This window comes from Rhinichthys klamathensis, unplaced genomic scaffold (genome assembly GCF_029890125.1).
Source record: "Rhinichthys klamathensis goyatoka isolate OS25496 unplaced genomic scaffold, OSU_Roscu_1.1 h1tg000611l_1, whole genome shotgun sequence".
In the NCBI taxonomy this organism is placed as follows: domain Eukaryota; kingdom Metazoa; phylum Chordata; class Actinopteri; order Cypriniformes; family Leuciscidae; genus Rhinichthys; species Rhinichthys klamathensis.
In genome coordinates this window covers 117287-139169 of record NW_026607064.1, presented here as the reverse complement: position 1 = coordinate 139169, position 21883 = coordinate 117287, and the positions used below count along the sequence as shown (strand labels likewise).

Here is a 21883-nt window from a genome sequence, read left to right as displayed (position 1 = left end):
TGTGTATTGATAAATATTTCCAATGTCCCTCATTCTACAGTAGTTGAGTATCTGTGCTGAGATTATGGTAATCATGCGCAGACAACTTATCCTAATCGAAACGGAACAAAACAATATCCAAATAACGTGTGAAAAGAATAGCTCCGTCCTAACATCAATCTGATTTGAAAACACACACATACACACACCCAAGGTTAACACCCGCTCCGCGCGCCCGCACCTGGTTTTCTTCACCCTAGACTCGGAGCGCGTCCGGATTGGCTGGAGCGCCGGTGTCTCGCGCGGGGATCGCGCGCCTCTTCAACTCTCCATCAGAAGGCGGCGAGCGCGCGCTGGAGGAACTTCAACTGACAGACGCCGATCCTGAACATGAACTCACCTCAGGAGAGCTGAATTTTAAACCTATTTACGGCTAATTTTCGCGAAGCCTTGAGAGAAAACTGCTCAGAAGAGGTGAAACTGAGGATATTTAATCCCAAAACATATGTGTTTGACGGGCGTTGGTGGCCGCTGTCTGTCAGAAGAAGAGTGCGCTGAGGTAAAAACCAACGGATTCAACCAATATTTCCCCCCGCAAATAACCGACTCTCCGCTACAGTCCTTGGTTTTGCTATAAACAACACCTTTATCTGATTATTTCACCTGACGGCGGAATTTTGCCTTGTTTCGACTGTTTATATGATGGGAAGAAGTAAAAAGACTGCGAGAAGAGAACGAGGCGGATCGGGATTCTTACCGCAGATGGTCACTGTGTTGATTTTTAGTATTTTATCGCTTATCAACATCGGTGCGGCTCAAGGTAAGAAAACCCTTTTAGTATTTGTTATTCACGAACGGCAGGTACAAATATCGATCTGTATCGCTGACTGGAAGTTTGCTGAATGAGCGAGATAAAGTTTCGTTAAATTATTGGTCTGATAACTTGCAAGATTTGCGGATGAAAAGTTGTCAAACAGATCCATCTGTAACGTAACTTAACGTTACACGGACGTGCTAATTAAATACTGTCTGGTTTCAGTGAATAATGAGTCTGTGGGGAAATTAATTCAGTCAATCATTTTGCTTAGATAATCAAATTTAATATTTTTCACGCCAGCGGGAATTGATCGTTTTTGTCTCATGTGTAGCTGCTAAATTCCGCGATTCTGTGTTGGAATAATGTTTTAATCCATTTGCGCAAGATCAGATTTGTTTACACTCTAAAAAAAATAGTCAAATATGGACAAACCCAACATTTGGGTTTAAAAATGTAATTTAAAAATGTGTATATATGTGTCCGTTGAAACAACCGAGCATTTTTTAGAGTGTATATAATGCCCAATAATAATATAATATAGGCTAATATTATTATCAATGTTATTCTTTTGGTTGCTGTAGTTTTCTTTATGATTGTTGATGAGTATAAGATTAATATCTTGGTTATTATGTATCAATATTCTCACAGTTGTTTAAATCTCTTTATATTGAATATCATATATATGTGGATGATTGACATTTGGTCTTAATACTAGGTATGAGCTCATAGTGAGGTCATTACTTGAGGAAACTTTGTCTTCTGCTCTTCTGTGCGACTGAACAAAAGCAGGAGTGTGTTTTAGCACATTAGACATGAGCACAGCGACGTTTGTTAAATTTGTCGTTGTTTATGCGCAGACACTGACCTTCCCGAAGCGCTTATCGTGCTTGTTAATGTCTCTAGTCCTGTTATGAATGCTGAAATCTTTTTACAGGGCATTTGTGTTGTGCTTTCTGCATTTAAAGGATAAGAGTATTTGATCTGAGTTGGTTTTCAAACGGATCTCTTTTGCTGTAAATCAGTGATCACAGTGTTTTTTGTGTTTATATATATATATATATATATATATATATATATATATATATATATATATACCGTATGCAATGGAGTTTAAATGTGCTTAGTTAAATTCATGCATAAATTGGGAAACCTATATAGCAAATTTCATATATGGTGGGATTTTGTTTGCATCTATGTTTAAAAATATAAAGTATGTCTTCAGGGTCCCCCCCAGTGAATCTCTGCCATATGAATAATTAAATCCTCCACTTAATATATTTTATATTATAGGTCATTTTATGGCACTAATAAAAAAAAAAAAAAGTTAATTTGGTAATATTGTAAGAAAACTGCATTACTTGCATATCAAAATATCACTCATGGCCTCATTCTGTTTGAATGGTGCTGTTAAATTGACATTTTACCCAAATTCCCGGTTTCTATGCAGAGTAAAATAAATATTTATTTTGATTTATTGACTATTTCTGCTGTATTTTCAGAGATGCATGCTTTGATTGCATTATAATGAACTAATTAAATGAATTTTCCTCCGGGCACGACATGGTGAGTTAAAAGTGCTTTCTCAACGGTGAAGACGCTTTCAAGTTTGTGTTTGTGGCATATCTCAGATACGCAGTGCCGATGCCGTTAGCCTTCTTAAACGCGTCCGTTCGGTGCAGTGGCGTGTTGGGACTCCATTAAAGGGATTTCGCTGAATAATTGTTGAGTAAGTAAACAGGCAGCCATGTTTCTGACACGAAAGGATGGCACAAAGACCTGAATCTCCTCCAAGCGCTGTTTGACATTGACTTCAACCCTCCCTCAGTGGTTTACATGCAGTTACAGTGCTCAGATGGACTGGATTCAACTGATCTTGTGTTTTTGACATCATTTATTCTGTCCCCCCCATTTTTTATTTGTTTAAACAACAATCAACAAACATATTCACACATGTACACAACCAACAACACCGCATACATACAGACATTGTGCTTTGTGTTTGTATAAAGAAAAAAGTAATATCAGTAAATCATACACTCTAAAAAATGCTGGGTTGTTTCAACCCAAATTTGGGTCAAATATGGACGAACCTAGCCGTTTGGTTACATTTTTAAATAAAATTTTTAACCTAATAGTTGGATTTGTCCATATTTGACCCAAATTTGGGTTAAAACAACCCAGCATTTTTTAGAGTACCTGACACCAGCATCAGTTCGTTCTCTTACAGTTATAATTGCATGGTTTTGATAGCCTCGTGAGACCATCCTGATCTCGCGAGCTTTCAAGGTTTCACTCGCAGATCAGTCTGGATACTTTCCGTTAAAGAAAATTTGGGAGCAGTTCACCAAACGAACGTCCAATCAGCGTTGGCTTTGAGGCGGGTTGAGGTGTGACGCAACGAGAAGCGCGTCAGTTCAGTCTAAAGAACATGTCGGCTTCAGCGGATGAAACTAGCATCAGCGTGGCTATCGAGCGAGTTTTATCGGAATTACAGAGTATTTCTAAACTGAAAGACGAGCAAAACACTGCTCTGGAGGCTTTTCTCAGAGGAAAAGATACGCTCTGTTAGTACGTCATATGCTTCGTTGATCTGATTGGTTGATTTGGCCCGTCTATCACCAACATAGGCCAATCAGCTAACCAGTATTTTCGCCCCTTACCAAAACTACTTCAACGGAAGGTTTCCAGATGGATATGCGGAGCAAATCCATCTGGCGGAGTCAGGTTATGGTTTTGAAGGTAAGACAGTGAACTTAGACCTGGAGCCCCTTAAATTAAGTCTTATTTTTGTCCAAACTTAGGAATTGTAAAATATCTCTGGCCCACTGTTTAAAAGAAGGGGGAAAGGACTGCCAACAAAGAAGTAAAGGCTATACAGTCCAATTCATTTTTTGACATTGTTTTTTGCACACACAATGCCAAAAAGTGCTATTTGTGTTGCATGCTTCAGGCTCGCATTGCAGTTCCAAAAACGTCAGGAATCAGATTGTTAGAAACCCTATCCAGTCTAGCGAAACCTCCCTGGACAATTGTGCATAGTTAATGAGGAACAAGGAAAGGATGAGGAAAAACTATCCTGCTCCAGTGTCTGAAGGGCATCGCAGGATGACATAAGCCCGATTCCAAAAGCCCTCGGAGGCCAATGCCATCGACTCTAATGGGAACACGAACCAAGTCTCTTCGTGTCCATTAAGAAGTCGATATTTAGGGAGAACATTGTTTGCGACTAATTAATGGCCCATAGGTTTTTTGGATACTAATGAGCTACACGTTTCCGGTTCACATGGGGATCTTTTCAGTTCTCTTGGAGAACCGGCCAAAAGTATAGTTTCAGCTTTTCTGCATAAAAAAAAAAAAAAATTCCCTCGCACTCCTTTTCTCTCCTTATCCACCTATTTTTCACTGTCGATGCACTTGTTTTAATTAAGTGTGTGAATTCCCACTCGTCCCAGTGTTCTCTTGGCCCTTTCGATGAGGAGAAGAGAGCGATAAAGAGCAAGTGCCTGAATCAAGTACAGTAAAATCACTGACATCTCCACCACAAGTGCCTGAATATGAATAAGAGGCGACTGTGAATGTCAAGAGGGAGCGAGGGGGATAAAACCGAGCTTCCCGACCCTGAGAACCCTTGACAATGCTTAAAAGACAATCTTGTCATCCTCTTTAACGGAAAAAGGCCGTGTGGATGCGGAGGCTGAAGTAGATCGGCTGTCGTTTTGAATACGCAGACCCTTTGTTGATGAAAGCAGAAGATCCCAAATGTGCATAATCCATTCTTGTACATTTGTTTTCATGCACGCTTTTTTCCTGCAGGATCGGAGTACATCCATATGCAATGCTCTATCCTCTTTTTATGCAAACAAAAGCCTTGTTTGTTCTCTTATACACATAATTACCGGTTTAAAAAACGGTGCGTCAAAGCGTGAGTTCACTTTTTCCATGTCTGTCCTCTCACTCTCTGTGTTATGTGTCCTCTGAGCTTTGTTTATGAATGCCTAATGGTATTATTGGTATGAAAATATTTTCAATGCTCAAAAAGCATAAAAATTCAGTGTAAGTGAGAATGTTATTGCGATCATCATTACTCTAACCGCTTCCCTCATTGCCTAACGGTCGGGTCTCATGGGCGCTACTAAGGTTACAGTCATCATGGTCGTTCTCCAAATACGTTTGGAAACACAAAGAGAGCACTGTGCGCCGAGCGGCTACTATAGTATGACCTAGTGCCACCGTATATCGTAATTCCCTCAGGATGCAATGATGTAGAGCGTTTCAAAGAGCAAGTTTTAGTTGGAGAAAATGAGATCTAACACAGTCACGTGCTAGTGAAGGTAAGGTCGAGCCAAACGGTGCGTCATCAGAAACTTCAGCATTACATGCTGTTTGTTGGCCTTCCCCCGTGCTGAGGATATTTTTTCGTGATAATTGCTGTGAAAGTCGTGCTGAGGTTGCAGCTCTTTTCTCCTGACGTCACGTCGCGCTCTGGCTGTGTAAAAGATGTATTACAGTATGCGTTCTGCATTGTCTACGGCGAATCGCGCCGTATCCAGCTGTGCAAGTAGGTGAGCGAGCAAAGTCACGGCAATGACAGACTCTATCCGTTGCAAAAAAAGAGGAAAAGCGAACGGGGAGTGGAGTGAGTGCAATTAATCACACACTGTCACCCTGTAAACTACAGGGGAAGCTTCAAAGTGCAGCACTGGGTTCTATTATCAGTCCATTAGCGAGATACTTCAAGCATTGCACTGCAGAAGTGACCGACCTGTCTGTCAACAGATCTCTTTTATAAAATGACTCGGGCGCACGTGCACTTGTGCAAACCTTACGTATTCTTGAATATGAAGTGATGTTACGCTTCTCTTTAATGTAATAAAAAATCACGTTTTTGAAATCCAAACCCAAACGCTCAAAGCCTCTTTGTTTTCCACTTACAGAAAGGCTGCTGCTCGGAGAATCCTCAGTGTCCAATTATAGCTGAGGATCAGAGAAATGTAATTTACAGTCCCTGCTCCTCATGGAGAGGGTAATTGTGATCAGGAAATGGAGAGAGAGAGAGAGATGAGAGTTATTACCAGTCAAGGGGTTTCACTCAGGCCAGTTATGGAGATGAGAGTGACGCCTCTTTTTACAGTTTTGAAGGATAGAGTTCGGTCTTTTGGGAACGGACGACGCCCGGCCATAAATGTGCACGACCACATACTGGCCCTGCTGGTGTTCGGCGCCAGTGTCCGACCACGCAAAACGCTCAGACGTGACATTTTGAAGTGTGTAATTTTTCTGCCGCACCAAACCGAAACTGTACTTTCGTTCGGCTTCGAAATGTAGAAATTTCTTACCAAAATGAAGTTGGCAAGGAAAGGCTTGTTCATACCAAGGGCAATAAATATAAAGATAAAAACTTAGTTCTAAAGAAATTCTTAATATATAAGAATAGCAGAGTCCACAGCACCAGTTGATTAACAATTAAACATTCACGGCCAATCAGCATTTAAAGCAACAGATGACAAAACAGCAGCGCGTGAATAGAATAAACTGAGCGATATCGTCTGCTGGTGTGGACTGTAATATCGTAATAGTTATCTTTGTAGTTATCGTTCTTGGTGTGAACAGGCCTTAACACAGCGAATTAAACGTGAAGTTCGCTTTACAATAAGGTCCCTTTATTTAACCAACATGAACTAACAATGAGCAGTACATTTGTTACGGTATTTATTAATCGTTGTTTAAAATACACCTGCTGTTCATTGTTAAATCATGTCAGCTCAGGTCCATTTAATAATATAAACATACATTGAAAGTAAATGTTGAAATCAAGATATAGTAAGATTAATAAATTGCCAAGATTAAAATAGTTACCAAATGCAACCTTATTGTAAAATGTTACAGTAAAAGCATTTCTTGCAGTGTAGTTGCACAGTGCTTCGTGTTGTGGGTTTGTTCATGTCACTGTGGTAGTGATGCATAAAATAAGTCAAAACATATGCATAATCTTAGTAGTATATTTGAAAAGTCATTATTTTGTTTGCTGCCTCTAGTGGTGCAGAAAATACACTCTTAACCTCTGACCTTCCTAAATGAAGCAAAATGTTGCATCGTTTGTCTCGGAACAACTGAACAGTCCTGCAGTAAAAGCTTTGTCATTTTGGATGGTTGTTTTTGCATTTTTTTTCTTGTCATTGTGGCTTATAATAGCAGAACACAGTTTTTCGCTTATTGCATGCATGGGCAGCGGCTATAAAAAGCACACGGTCCCACCAGAAACACTTTGCTTTTAGCTTCGCTGTTGTGTGATGGCTCTCCCTGTGGGCAAAAAGTGGTGTCCAATCAAACAAGATGCCTGCTGGGATATTGTCACAGCGTGCACGAGCGAGTTTACTAGCAACCTTGTATTTTCTCGTAGTATGGCAGAAAAAAATCACATTACTATGTAAGCCTTATATGACTTTTTTTCTTTTTCTAGACAAACTTTGTTGCATTATTTTCCTGTTATCTCTGCTTTGTATTGTAAAAAGCGTGACTTGACTAGAGGCGACAGTGTGTTGAATCCGTATGTCAATCAAAGACCAAGAAATGCATGCAATCCCATCCTATCCAAGTTCTGTAAATAGCCTCTAAAATTACATTTGTCAAATTATTAGTATTCTTAGCTAATGCACGACGCTTGTCCGCCGGCCAAATTGACCATCATGGGATGGATTTTAGTTGTGCATACTGATGTAGAAGTCTTGTAATGAAAGGGCTGTTCACCGCTGTTCACCGTAGAGGGAGGCCGGGACAAGCAATCACTGCCCTGCTGGAATCATGGGAACATGAGACCCACGCGTTTCCATTTCCTATCTTCACTTTATCAGCCTCCTGGCTCTGTTATTCTTTAGCTCGGCAGACAGCAGATGAAAGCATAGCACAGATAAATGTTTGTGCTTTCCTGTTTTTATGGGGCTTAAACAAGAACATACATTTACTTGGTACTTTGAGGTTTTCCTTTGGATTCTGCTTTCCATTAAAGGCCCCATGCAGCCAGAGAGATGATAAGAGGTCAATGCAAGTCCTACTGTTGACTTGGCAGTAAAGTCAGAGCTCAAAGGGGGACTTGAGAGTCTGGTCCTTGATGGGTCATTAGAGAAACGCTGCCTCAGGCCAGGCTCCCCTTTTAAGCTTGATTTTACTTGAGTCGTGCTTTAAGTTTAATGCACAGACCTGCAGTTGTTTTTTATTATCATGGACAGGTGTTTTTAAAGTCAACATTAAATGTTGTTCACAACCAGATTATTTCTGCACTGTAAAAAAACAATAAAAAAAATTGAAATTTGGTAACTCAACTAAAAACTGAAAACTGTTGTTCATCTGATTACCTAAAAGGGGTATTTCACCCTAAAATGAAAATTTATGTTACCCTAAATAAAATTCACATTGCATTTGTATTCATCCTGATTTTTCACGATATTCGAGCAAAGAAGACCAATGACCAATGGATTTTCATTGCATTTATTTAAATCCTATTGGATTTGAAATTTGAAATGAAGCCAGAAAAATGTAAAGCAATGACCATTTATAATAAGTTATCATGTAATTATTTCAAGCTTCAATGCATGCGGGGAACTCACAAACTTACTTGTGACAACATTTGGACGGGTATTGAGTATCTAAGTAAGGTCAATAAAACAACTTTTGTTACCAACATAATTAGAGTATTCTTGTTTAGTGCAGATGAAATAATAAACTGACTCATCCTACTAAATTTTTCCTTTTTTTCAAGCTTCTTTTTCTTTTTTTACATTTATTAGAACTTTTTATCTTTTAAGTAAGTAGACGTCAGATGAACCCCATGTGCTCTACAGAGGGAATCCTGCAGGTTATTGTTCTTCATTTGGGGCTTTTAGACTGATCCTAGCGTCTGCTCGCCGGCAGACAGTGATGAAGCGTTCTCCATCTGACAGATCCTCAACCCGGCCCAAACATGTTTTGTCAGAGAGAATAACTAAACCCAAGGCCCGGAGAGCACAAACCCTGTCGGATAAAGATGCATGAATACCACGCATTCATCTCTCCAGAATCAATCTTCTGGATAATTCCCCCCATATTTCTTCTTTTTAGTTATCTACAAAACTGCCAAGCAGAGTTTTAAACTGTGCGGGCCATTACGGGAAAGCTTCAGTGAGTGCGTGTCACAATGTCAATGTTTAATGTTGTTTTTTCGGCCGGTTAAATGAGGTGCTAAATTAGAGCATTGTGTGATCCGTTCCAGGCTTGCGTTCTCGTTTGGCATTTCAGTATCTAGTGCAAAACAAAGTAATGAGAGTCTATCTGCCTTGTACTAGTTTTAAGATTCATAATCTTGCATGTCGTAGCATTTCAGAGGCAAAAACTCTTGCTTTCATGTTCTGGTGTGGTTCTCTTAATCTTGGTGTGTGTTTGCCTCTGTTTTCCATGTATAAGCAGTTGCTCTGTGTTTGGACCATTAGTTTATCTGTGTGTGATATCACTGGGTAAACCCAAACTCAGCACTTTCATGTTCAGTCACATCTCCAGGCCGTTTCCCCAGGGTCCGCGAGCCGCGAGTGCTTAACTGGGCCATGCTCACTGGGGCTAATTTTGCAGGAGCCCAATCGAGAATCGTACAGTAGTAAGTCTCCTTAATGAAGGCTTTCTGCATGACCTGCCGCGCTCGTACCCGCGGGGAAAACCGGATCACAACAATACCACGATCACCTACAAGAATGGAGAAGACGAAGACAAGAAGGTGTCCAATGAGAGCATTGTTAATCACAGGGCCCTCAACGAGGACGCTTTACAACAGTGGGACAAGCCCAAACCCCAAAACTGCATTTAATTTTTCGCTGCCGCATCATAAAAATCACCCGGGAATGAAAAAACACCGGAAAAACGTCAGGCCGGAATCCTCTGATTAAACCTGACCATTTAAAAAGCCCATTAAAATAGAACTACTGGAATCATAAAAACTCCCTCTCCTGTGGGCACTCGGAAACTTCCATAATAAACTTCAACAACAATTCACCGGCCCAAACGAGACCCTCCAAACATAGACAGGGAAGTAGATAAATAAATAATATATCCTCTTCTAAAGTGATAGGAACCGTAATGGAAGTGGTGAATGGCTGGATAAAGTGGAGAGTCAGCATTGCACTGGGATAAAGTGACTGTGTTTATTGACAACAGGCCGAGTGAAAGCAGCCATTTCTGACTTTGTGCACAAAAGCTTCTGTGTCTTTTTAGTGTTGGTTAGGGATGGGCAGCATGACGGTGTGTTTACAGTGTGTCGGCCAACAGAGACTCGTATCCGCAGATGCACAACGTGGCGCATTAATGTAGATTTAAATTGATGTGCGGTCATATTTGTATTTTATTATGGTTTCAAATAATACTTTAACTGTTTTGGGTATTTTTTAAAGTCTTTTTTAAAACAGCCTCATATTATAGATTTCATCTATTTAATAAAAACCTTCTCAGAAAAATGTACAAAAATCACTTGGGCAGTTTTCTTAAAGGGTGTATAATATAATATGATAAAAATCTATATTTTTTCACTTATTTCATTTTTATGTCTGTAGGAATAATCTTGTGGGTTTGTGACCAGGGTTTTAAATGAAACAAAGTACTTTTTTCTTTCAGTAAAATATTTTATTCACTGGAAATAACTATTATTTAATATATTACCCATTTAATTTTTTTTCAGTGGAATTCCAGTGTCAGTAACTATACCATGATATACGGTTACCGTGATTCGGTCCTACCTAGTTTTTTGTATATTGACTATTTTATTATGGTTTCAAATATGCTTTTTTAATTTATTTATTTTGTACTATTTAGTTTTTTTTTTTTAAGTCTTCTATAATATGAAGCTGTTTTTGCCTTATTTTATATTCCATATATTTAATATTTAGTAAAAAACCTCAGTGTATAATGTAATATGATTACATTTATTTTCAATTAAATGATAAAGTACTTTTTCTTTTTGTAAAATGTTTAGTAACACTTTACAATAAGGTTCATTAGTTAACATTAGTTAGTGTGTTAACTAACAATGTGCAATACTTTCATTACAGTATTTATTAACCTTTGTTGATGTTAGTAATAGAAATCCAGCTGTTCATGTTAGTTCACAGTGCATTAACTAATTTTAACTAATACAACCTTTGATTGTAATACGTATTTAGTAAATGTTGAAATTAATATTAACTAAGATTAATAAATGAAGTATTGTTTATTCTTAGTTCATGTTAAAACTCATGAACCTTATTGTAAGTGTTAAGTTTTACCTTATGCGTTACCGAATGTTTTATTGACTAAATACAGGGCTCGACATAAGCAATGGCCCGATGGCCCGGGGCCAGTAAAAGAGTATGTCGGGCAAGTTGATTGGCCAGTCACTGGTGGCCCGCGCGGGCCAGTGACTGGCCATCAGCAAAACACACAGCAAACGTCACACACAGTGGCGCGAAGAGTGTAATGGTGTGTTCACACCGAACGCAAATAGAGCGTCAAATACGTGTCTATCGTGTCTAGTTAGACGCTTGAACATTCGCTCGAGTTCAAATTTTTCAACTTGCGCGGAAGACGTTCGCGGCAAACGCGTCGCCCAATTCGCGTCATTCGCAACGCCCGGCGCAAATGATGCGTCTATTCGCGTCTATGCATTGACTTTGTATGTAATCTACTCGCGTAAATAATTAAATTCGCGTTCGGTGTGAACACCATTAGTGTTACTTCAGGTTATTTTAACGTGTTAAAATGTCAAAGAACTACGAGGGTGATACGAGAAAGAGGACATTCCCAGTGTGGAAAACACAGTAGGGCCTACACTGGTAGGGATGGGTACCGAAACCCGGTATTAAACGAGACCGGGGCTGAATTTTTAAAGACCGCTGTATCGATATGCTCGGACGTTATTGGCTCTGCTGTCGGTACTGGAGAAAACACGTAGGCAGGGTGATCAGATGTTATTGGTTGTTTTTTTACCATCTCGCTGAGTCACCAGCCATTTCTGGATATATTAATATTAAACCATTATTCTTTGATGCATTTTTGCTATTCGCAGTCCAGATAGAGAGAGATCTCTCAGGCGGTGCCACAGTGCGCACAGCGCGACAGCCCAGCTTAATGAGTGACCACAGAGCAGAGGACAGAACTAAACATTCAAACGTAGCACACTTTAGATCTGTGATATTACTCTGATTTTATTTTAGATTTCGGCTTCCAAAGATGATAGAATATTTGAGGTAAAACCATTAAAAACTATAGCCGCATTCTGTCTAGCGCAACTTCCTTCCCATCGCAGTACGCTGCCATTTCACCTTAAAACTAAAACTTTAAGACAGAATCAGCACGATCGGTGATTGTTGTAAAATGCAGTCTCTACTGTTGCTAAATTGCGGGATGTGTTTAAAAATAAAAAGAGCTATTAAAAGCACAAAAATCTGCGCAAGAGATGCTGTTCCAAATGCGGCGCGCGCTCCGAAACATACCGTAACGAGACAAGCTAATTACACATTGGGCTTCATGTGCGCGTCTAAACGATCAAATATACACAAAAATATGTCAAAATGACCGCCTTGGAGATTCACTTAAACAGTTATGTCTAAAATGGACGTAGTTATGGAAATATTTGGGTGAAAATATGGTGCATCAGTAGACTATTAGATCTGCACTCGTTCTTAAAGGGGAACCAGTCTAATAAACATGCTGAGGATTGCGCCATTACTGACAATTAAACAACAAAAGGCAAAAAGAAAATCAGCTCTTGAATGAATAACTTTAGCTTTAATAAGCATAAGTAAGATGAGGAGACTGAGAAAAAAAAGAAAGCGTGATGGAGATGAGGAGAGAGCAGGTATTGACAAATAATCTACTGCAGGCTGACATTTGGTTATTTTTGCATACAGGGGCTCTCTCTTAATTCCTGTACTCCCTTTGCTGTATTGATTAATCCTAATGTATACAATAAATATGCCTACAGTTTAATGGAAAAGTGCTTTTCCTTATATTTCTTTCAGGGCCAGTAAAAATATAGAAGGGGCCACCAAAACTCTGATCTACTGGCCCCGGGGGCCAGTGGGGATTTTTTTTTATGTTGAGCCCTGCTAAATATCTAGAAAATATTTTCCAGTGTCAGTAACTATACCATAACATACTGTTACCATGATCTAGAATTACTCGTTCCGTGATTCGGGAATGAAACGCCCACCCCTGGTGTCGCTGCCATAGTTTGTTAATGTGTATGTGCCTGTGCATTCATTATTAACTTGTGACATTTTTAGCTCCTTCTGTCTGCAGGATGCAGTTGGCGGCTTCTCTCTGTCAGTCAGGGGTCATAAACTCAGTGCAATAATGAGCGCTGGCTGATTCTCCGTGCATTAAGCGTCTCTAACACACTCTCACGGAAACGCAGGGATTCACCCATGACACGGCAAATGTGTCGAATCCTGGGCCGACCCTGCCAGTTTCTGGCTGGCGCTGGACCAGTGAGTTGTTTAAAGGGAACAGCGGTGCGCTCATTCACGAGTCTGAAGTGCCGAACGCACTGTTGCCGTTTCAGGGAGTTGTCAGATTTGAATTACAGCCCCTTGAATGCTTTCCTTCAGTAGCCGTTCACATAAATTCTCCCCGCTGCACACTTTTTTGCCTCTCGCATTTGTGAGAAAACACGTCAGTAAATCTCGACATGGTTGTTCTTGCAATAAAACTGCAAAAGTTCTGCACTTTACTGGTTGCATTTTTGTGCTTTATCGTTGTTGTTGTGAGGGAAATGTTTTATTGTACCGCCGTGTTCCAGCGCTGAGGTTCTGCGCCAACAAAAGCAATGATTTGGGCCAGAAAGGAAAAAGGAGTAAACAGGAGGAAAAGAAGGACGAATGAGGGAGTCTCGGATAGCATAACTCTCCGATTTCTTCCTAAACCCAACAAGGCATATTCGGATACATTAACCGCTGCTATTCTTGACTGGTTTTCTTGCTATTTGTATATGGAAATCAAAACCTCAAGTCTGCAAAACAATAGACTGCTGAGCTGAAAAGCTGGCGTTTTCCCCTTGCACATATACATGTTTCCTTTTTCATCCCCTTCCTTGTCATGTGCAAATGATTTTGTGTGGAAATCTGATCTCTTTTGTGCTGCGTTTAGTGGGAACGCAAGAAATCACATGCCGTGTCTGGTTTCAGCCGATTCCTCATTCTGGCAGTCTGTTTCCACACTGGTTGAGTTTTAGCGACGTAGGCACATGAAATATAGGCATGAATATTTACTCTTTTTAGCTCTGGACTTGCGTTTTCTCTCTTTGTTTGTTTTCAGTAGTGCCTGACAGAACACATGATAGTATTTCTACAATCTCTGCTCAGACTCTCAAGAGTGTAAACAACTCGTAAAATAGAAATGAGTGACATTTGAGAGCCAGTCTTGGGCAGTCCGAGACGTTTATCTGAAAGGAGTCGATATCGCAGAGAGGGACCAAAAAACGAGAGGCTTGACTGATGTATAAAAGTCAGAAAGACCAGCCTTTCTCAGAGAAAGACCACCATCATATTCTAGGGCTGTGACTGTGGGAGTTTTTTACCATCGGTGTCGGGGGGGATAAATATAAAAAATAATAATAAACAATAGGGGTGTAACGGTACACAAAAATCACGGTTCGGTACGTACCTCGGTTTTAAAGTCACGGTTCGGTACGTTTTCGATACAGCAAAAAGAAAGAAATGCCAGTGAAATTTCTTATTTGTTAAAAGAAAAAAATGTTTTTAAATAACTGAGTTTTCCTACATCTTGAAACTTTCAGGTTTATAAATGGGGGTCATCTTTGAAGGATGAACAAATGAAGAGTTTGGTTCCAAAAAGCAATAAATCCATTTAGATTAATTTTAGTAAAAGTGTGTTTTCTTTACCAAGAAAGTGGAAAGATGAAAACCACTATTTTCTGTTTCAAACATTCACATAGCATTTGTAGGTCATAATAACAAAAAAAAAAAAAAATCCAGGTTTTGATTTTCAAAGATTTATTATAAAAACTGATTATTTTTTTCCCCAAAATGCAATAAATCCATTTTTTTTTTTAAAAATCAAAATGCAATTAATCCATTGAATCAATATAAAAGTTTTTTTTTTTCATATTGAAACTGTTGAAAATACACAACAACGTAAGTTTATTAGTATAGTATTTTTTATTAAGAACTGTAAAGAAGATTGAAAACGTTTTTCCTCCTCCCAAGTGCCTCATCTTCTTAATCTCCTCACGTAAATGATTCGATTTCGATGCCTTACGTTTCTTACCCACCGCAGAAACAACCACAGGTTCATCAATGCCGTCAAAAGTATTCATTTTTTTGTTTGTTTGTTGATCGAAAAGTACAAAATAGATAAGAAAAACTAGGAAGCCGGGTGTATTTAAGGCACTGCCGTTACTGTTTACATTGCGTGGAATGGTGCGTTGTGATTGGTTGAGAGCGGATATATCGCATTCTGCAGAGAAGGGAGACTGGCGTTTGTCGCGGTTTGGAAAGAAAGGGAGAAAACATGACAGAATAACACGGCGGATATCGCATTTTACTTAAAATTAAACATTGACTTTTCAATACCAACCAGATACAATACTGATTTTTGCAGTAACTAATTTTTTTTAGAAATCGCGTTTTGGAACCAAACTCTTCAAATAATGTTTTGGTCATCACATTAAAAATAACATTTAAATATATATATTTATTTATATATTATTTGAGTTTTGAAGAGCTGGAAAAAGATGTGTGAAGTACTTGAAAGCAGTTCACTATTCCAGCCAAACTGGTTACAGTTAGTGTTAGCCTACTATATTAAATCCATGGTGAATGTTGCTGGTCTGTGGACGTAAAGTATTACTAGTTCATTCACGGCACAATGTTTCTCCTGGTGTCCACGTCAGCGCTGTTTGATCTAATAGAGATCTAGGGTTAATAACGGAGAAATGTGAATGCTTCTCACTAGATCTCGCAGTGCTGTTATTACTTCAGTGGCGAATTCAAATGTTTTCTTTACTGGATCTCTTAGCGCTGTGTTGTAACAGTGTCGCTTGATCAAGATCGGCTCGCGCTGCACAGATGTTGCTGGTCAAGCGATCCGTGAAGCACAATAGCGCAGTTTCGTTCCGCTTTCATTACGTTTGCCATTTGATGTTGCGCAACGTTGTGGTGGTCGCGCCAGCGCTGATTTTGTCGGCAAGAAAAATGGTCCTAGGAATCGTTCGGTTTGTATGCGTACCGAACCGGAAGCCTCGAACCGAAACGGTTCAATACGAATACATGTACCGTTACACCCCTAAGAAACAAGGCTTAAACCTCCATTTTGTAACAGACGCGAGTGTATATTTTAGCACTTCCGTCAGTGAAACACTACAGCCTGTAAAACATTTAAATAAATATTGGTAACATAAATAATATAAGAACGTTACAAACAAAAAGTCGTTTTATATTTCCCGACAAAGATAGCATGTGGGACACGAGCAGGACAGAGACAGTCATTCTCTTTTCTAATATCTTCATGTCTTCTCCTGATGTTCAGAGAAGGTCTGAAGAGTTTTATCTTCCGCAGTGTCGAGACATTTAGCCGATGTTTGATTTTGTGCTGCCAGAGAAAGCGAAACTAAAATCCAAAGTGTGTGTGAAACGCGCTATACAAATAAACGTGACGCACCTCACCATAATAACAAGCACAAACTGTGTTATATAGAATTTAATGTGCGAGCAAAAAGGTATCAGGCCTATTATATTAGCATTTTTACTGTCAAGTCAAGTCAAGTCACATTTATTTATATAGCGCTTTTCACAATACAGATTGCATCAAAGCAGCTTCACAGTGATAACATGAAAGTAGTACAACACAGTTCAATAATATTGTTGAATATTAAATATCCCCAACTAAGCAAGCCAAAAGCAAGGCGACAGTGGCAAGGAACCAAAACTCCATCAGATTGGATGGAGAAAAAAACCTTGGGAGAACCCAGGCTAGTCAGGGGCCAGTTCTCCTCTGGCTAACAATCATAGGGTTTCAAAGAAGCTTTACAGTTAGTGCATATCAGAAAGTACCTGGAAAAAATACATTTAGTTAATCATGTAATATGAAGGGGATAACATATCGCCGGCGTTGAGTCGTCTCTTCGCAGGCGTTGAGTCGTCTCTTCACAGGCGTTGGTCTTCTCATCACAGGCGTTGGGGCATCCGAAATCCCCGTGAGAGGCAGGATACCAAACTGGAGCCTACGAACGCCATTTTTCTCGGGACAAGCGTCCCGAGATAACATCAGAAAGGCAGATGGGAAATAATTAGCATAGCTGATGTTCATAATGATTTCCATTACACGGGAGTAGGTGTTAGAAAACCATAATCTCACAACTCTCCGCAACCCAAACTCTCCGCAACCCAACCGCAACCATACGGACCGACCCGTTTGTCTATAAGGCTGTCGAGCCCCACTGGTGCGTTAAGCAGTTTCAGTGGCAAACGGTTCCGTATGGCATAGCAGAGGACTAAAAGGTAAGCATTATGTGAATGCTTGACTAAAGAGACACGTCTTTAGTCTAGTTTTAAACTGTGTCAGCGAGTCAGAGCATCGGACCGTATCGGGAAGGCTATTCCAGAGTTTTGGAGCTAAATGCGAGAATGCCCTCCCTCCTTTCGTGGACTTCGATATCCTAGGAATGACCAGAAGCCTTGAATTTAGTGATCTTAAAGAACGCGGTGGATTGTAGGGCGAAAGAAGGTCCGTTAAGTACATAGGAGCTAAACCATTAAGGGCTTTATAGGTCAGTAGTAGTGGTAAACTGTGGTAAAGTAAAAAAAACGCTGTAGGACACATTAAAAGCGAACCAAAGGAAGAAACGTTTATAATCCCCTGAGAAAATGAGCGAGACGTGTGTGAAGATTTGGGGAAAAGTCACAAGATGTTTGTTTCATTGATAATCGTGTGACCGGATCGCTAAACATGATACAAAGCCGACAAAGCTTAAGTTTAAGGGCTCACGTGACATACCTCTCATTCGGCACTCGAATCCAAATGTTTCCATGTCTTTAATGTAACTAGGGATGCACCGATATGACAATTTTGGCCGATACCGATAATTCTTTACATTTGGAAGCCGATAACCGATATATTGGCAGATAAATCTAAATCCAAATTTTTAGATAATTTTTGAGAGCCTGATTATAAAAACAAAAGTCTCATCATTAAAGGCCAAGATACAAACACAATTATGATGTTCTCATTATAATGTTACGTAGCCGATATGACAGACTTGCGGCACTTTAACTGGATTTTCCTTTTTTAAAGTGATTTCAATCATATTTCAAGCAGTTTAAAAGCATCATGTTGAACAGTGCGCATCTGAAGCGTCTCAGCTGAAGGATATAATACATTATTTATCGGCTTTAATATATCGGCTACATTTTCTTTGTCGGGCCGATAACAATAACATTAAAAATCATCATATATCGGCCGATACCGATAATGTGGCCGATATATCGTGCATCCCTAAATGTAACATTTGATTTCTAACCTATTATTTCTTTTGTAAACAAAGCTTTGTGCTTCACTCGTGTCATAATATTCACGTACAATTTTTTTTTACCGGCAAGTAAAAGTCATTTCGTCTCAAGTGTTCCTGAGGCTGGCGGCTCTGTCCTCGAGTCTCTTTACCTTCCTTTCGTCTTTCCTCAGGTTCACGAGCGCTGTAGTGAAATGTGCATTGACGCACGGCGAGTCTGTGACTGATAGTTTTTGATGCCCATTTTAAAAGTGTATTTCAGATCACTCACAGTCGCTCATTGTCCCGGTGGTCTCGGGGTTACAGAAAAGTCCCTTGTGTTGTGTAATCTGCAAATGATAAAAAGCATTTTCCCTCCAGCCGCAGTAACTTTATATCATTGAGCTGGCGTGGCGTCCCATGCCTGGATTTTTCCCCCATATTGTTGCGATTATGTGTGTGTGTGGGTTGGAGGTGAAAACAGTAGCCCCATTTTCTTTTCTATTTAGCCAGCTGAATGTGCTGTAAGAGCCGTTTGTGAGAGGGGAAAAACGCCGGTTCGAGTTTCTCACCAGATATGGAAGAGATGAAGCAGATAATGATTTGTTAACTAGGGTCTCGCATGGCCTTTCCCAGCCTCCCTGAAGGTGAACATTTCAAACGTTTCCTTGCATGGACCAATCAATGTGCGCGCTTGGATCTGAATGGTTTTCGGTGCTCATAAAATAATTGTTTTGATGAGAGAACAAAGTCATCAAGGTTTTTAAATGTGCTCAAAACAAAGAAATGTAGGCCATATGCAGATTTCAGCAGCATTGTTTCTTTGTACGTTGCGGTGCTTTTTGATCATTTGTTCATTTTCATTCTCTCAGCTGGTCACAAAATCTAAAACCCACACGACTCATCTGTGCATTTCTGTGCAATCGGTAATTTTCCCAAGCTTTATGTATTATGTACATAAGTATTATGGCTCTTGTATGAGTGTTTGCAAGGCAGCACTATATTGAAATTTTCTTTGACTTATTCCTATTCTTTTTTTTTGCAATAACCTCAGTCGAACTGCTGTTCTCCTAAATTGGACTCGCATTTGCCATTTAACTTACCATTCAAAATCAAAGTGATGATATCACTGTGATATGTGATATATACAGTGTATATAGTGATGATATCACTGTGATATACAGTATATATATATATATATATATATATATATATATATATATACATGTATATTATGTGTATATACGTATATATGTATATATATATATATATATATATATATATATATACACTCACCGGCCACTTTATTAGGTACACCTGTCCAACTGCTCGTTAACACTTAATTTCTAAGCAGCCAATCACATGGCGGCAACTCAGTGCATTTAGGCATGTAGACATGGTCAAGACAATCTCCTGCAGTTCAAACCGAGCATCAGTATGGGGAAGAAAGTTGATTTGAGTGACTTTGAACGTGGCATGATTGTTGGTGCCAGAAGGGCTGGTCTGAGTATTTCAGAAACTGCTAATCTACTGGGATTTTCACGCACAACCATCTCTAGGGTTTACAGAGAATGGTCCGAAAAAGAAAAAACATCCAGTGAGCGGCAGTTCTGTGGGCGGAAATGCCTTGTTGATGCCAGAGGTCAGAGGAGAATGGCCAGACTGGTTCGAGCTGATAGAAGGGCAACAGTGACTGAAATAACCACTCGTTACAACCGAGGTATGCAGCAAAGCATTTGTGAAGCCACAACACGCACAACCTTGAGGCGGATGGGCTACAACAGCAGAAGACTCCACCGGGTACCACTCATCTCCACTACAAATAGGAAAAAGAGGCTACAATTTGCAAGAGCTCACAAAAATTGAACAGTTGAAGACTGGAAAAATGTTGCCTGGTCTGATGAGTCTCGATTTCTGTTGAGACATTCAGATGTTAGAGTCAGAATTTGGCGTAAACAGAATGAGAACATGGAACCATCATGCCTTGTTACCACTGTGCAGGCTGGTGGTGGTGGTGTAATGGTGTGGGGGATGTTTTCCTGGCACACTTTAGGCCCCTTAGTGCCAATTGGGCATCGTTTAAATGCCACGGCCTACCTGAGCATTGTTTCTGACCATGTCCATCCCTTTATGGCCACCATGTACCCATCCTCTGATGGCTACTTCCACCATGTCACAAAGCTCTAATCATTTCAAATTGGTTTCTTGAACATGACAATGAGTTCACTGTACTAAAATGGCCTCCACAGTCACCAGATCTCAACCCAATAGAGCATCTTTGGGATGTGGTGGAACGGGAGATTCGCATCATGGATGTGCAGCCGACAAATCTGCGGCAACTGTGTGATGCCATCATGTCAATATGGACCAAACTCCCTGAGGAATGCTTCCAGCACCTTGTTGAATCTATGCCACGAAGAATTGAGGCAGTTCTGAAGGCAAAAGGGGGTCCAACCCGTTACTAGCATGGGGTACCTAATAAAGTGGCCGGTGAGTGTGTATATATATATATATATATATATATGAGAGCTGGAGATTTTAAGCCTGGTGTGGTTTATAACTGAATGTCTTTTTCGTTCTTGCATCCATTTATTGCAGAGTTATAAATTATTTCACCCATAATTTAATGTTATACTTTTGCTGCCTTTAAATCAAAATATAGTATTTTTGATTTATAACAACAGATTTTTTTTTATCACAATTTTTAATCAGAAAATCACAATTAGATTTCTTTCCACAAAACATGCCGCCCATATTTCTTGCATGCATTTTCATACTGAATTTGCTTACTGAACTGATTGGCTTTCTTACACGCATCCATATTGCATAGTACTATTAATCTCCGCAGGCAGCACATTTTAAAAATATTTTACCCGTAATGTAATGTTATTCATTTGCTGCCCTGCAAGCACTTCTAGTTTGCTTATTGTCTTATTTCGCTGTGGAGAGCAATGTTGCACTTGCCCAGACTTTTCTGCTCCGATCAGAATACATTACGAAGAAGGTTTGGATGTTGCCTCATACATCATTTTGATGATCATAACCCAAATGGTTTCGCCTACGGTCGTGAGTAGCCCTCGTCAATGGACAGTCTCTTTATTAATCGTATTCGGGCCTTGTTTTGTCCTGTCGAGTCTTGTCCCCCTTCCCCTCACCTCTGAAGATAAATAACCATTCAGCAGAAGGTTTCAGATGGTAATTGACAGGCAGCACTAAACAAATTCACTTGCCCTCCGCCACCCCTCCCGTCCTAAGCCCATCTAATCTAACTAATGCCCCCGTTTTTGTGCTGGAAAGTGAATTAAAAACAGCCAACTCAATACCTGATCCATATCAGGGAGCTAGTTGCATGCACATTAGCCGTTCGTCTGCTGCCCCTGTAATTGCGTTACACCACTTGAAGGCTGTAACTATTAGGAACATACAATCTCCCTGCCGTTGTTAATCGCAGCCTCCGCAGGCCTGAAGGCTCCCGATACCCAGATTAAGGGCCGATCCGGATGGAGGGATGGAGCGCGGGCCGAAAATCTCCCTCGAAAGCCACAGGCGACCATGGAAAGCATCTTTGTGAGGAGGAGTTCAGCTGTTGGGTT

General features: G+C 40.0%; 1 protein-coding gene across 1 annotated transcript in view; it reads left to right on the top strand.

The window, feature by feature from the left end:
• The first annotated feature begins 205 nt into the window (after nt 1-205).
• Nucleotides 206-21883, top strand: part of unc5cb (unc-5 netrin receptor Cb) — a 115882-nt gene continuing 94204 nt past the window's right edge. The window contains exon 1 of the mRNA XM_056240767.1: nt 206-799. Within this exon, the coding sequence (XP_056096742.1) occupies nt 679-799 (121 nt within the window). The 5' untranslated portion in view covers nt 206-678. The remainder of the gene's footprint in view (nt 800-21883) is intronic.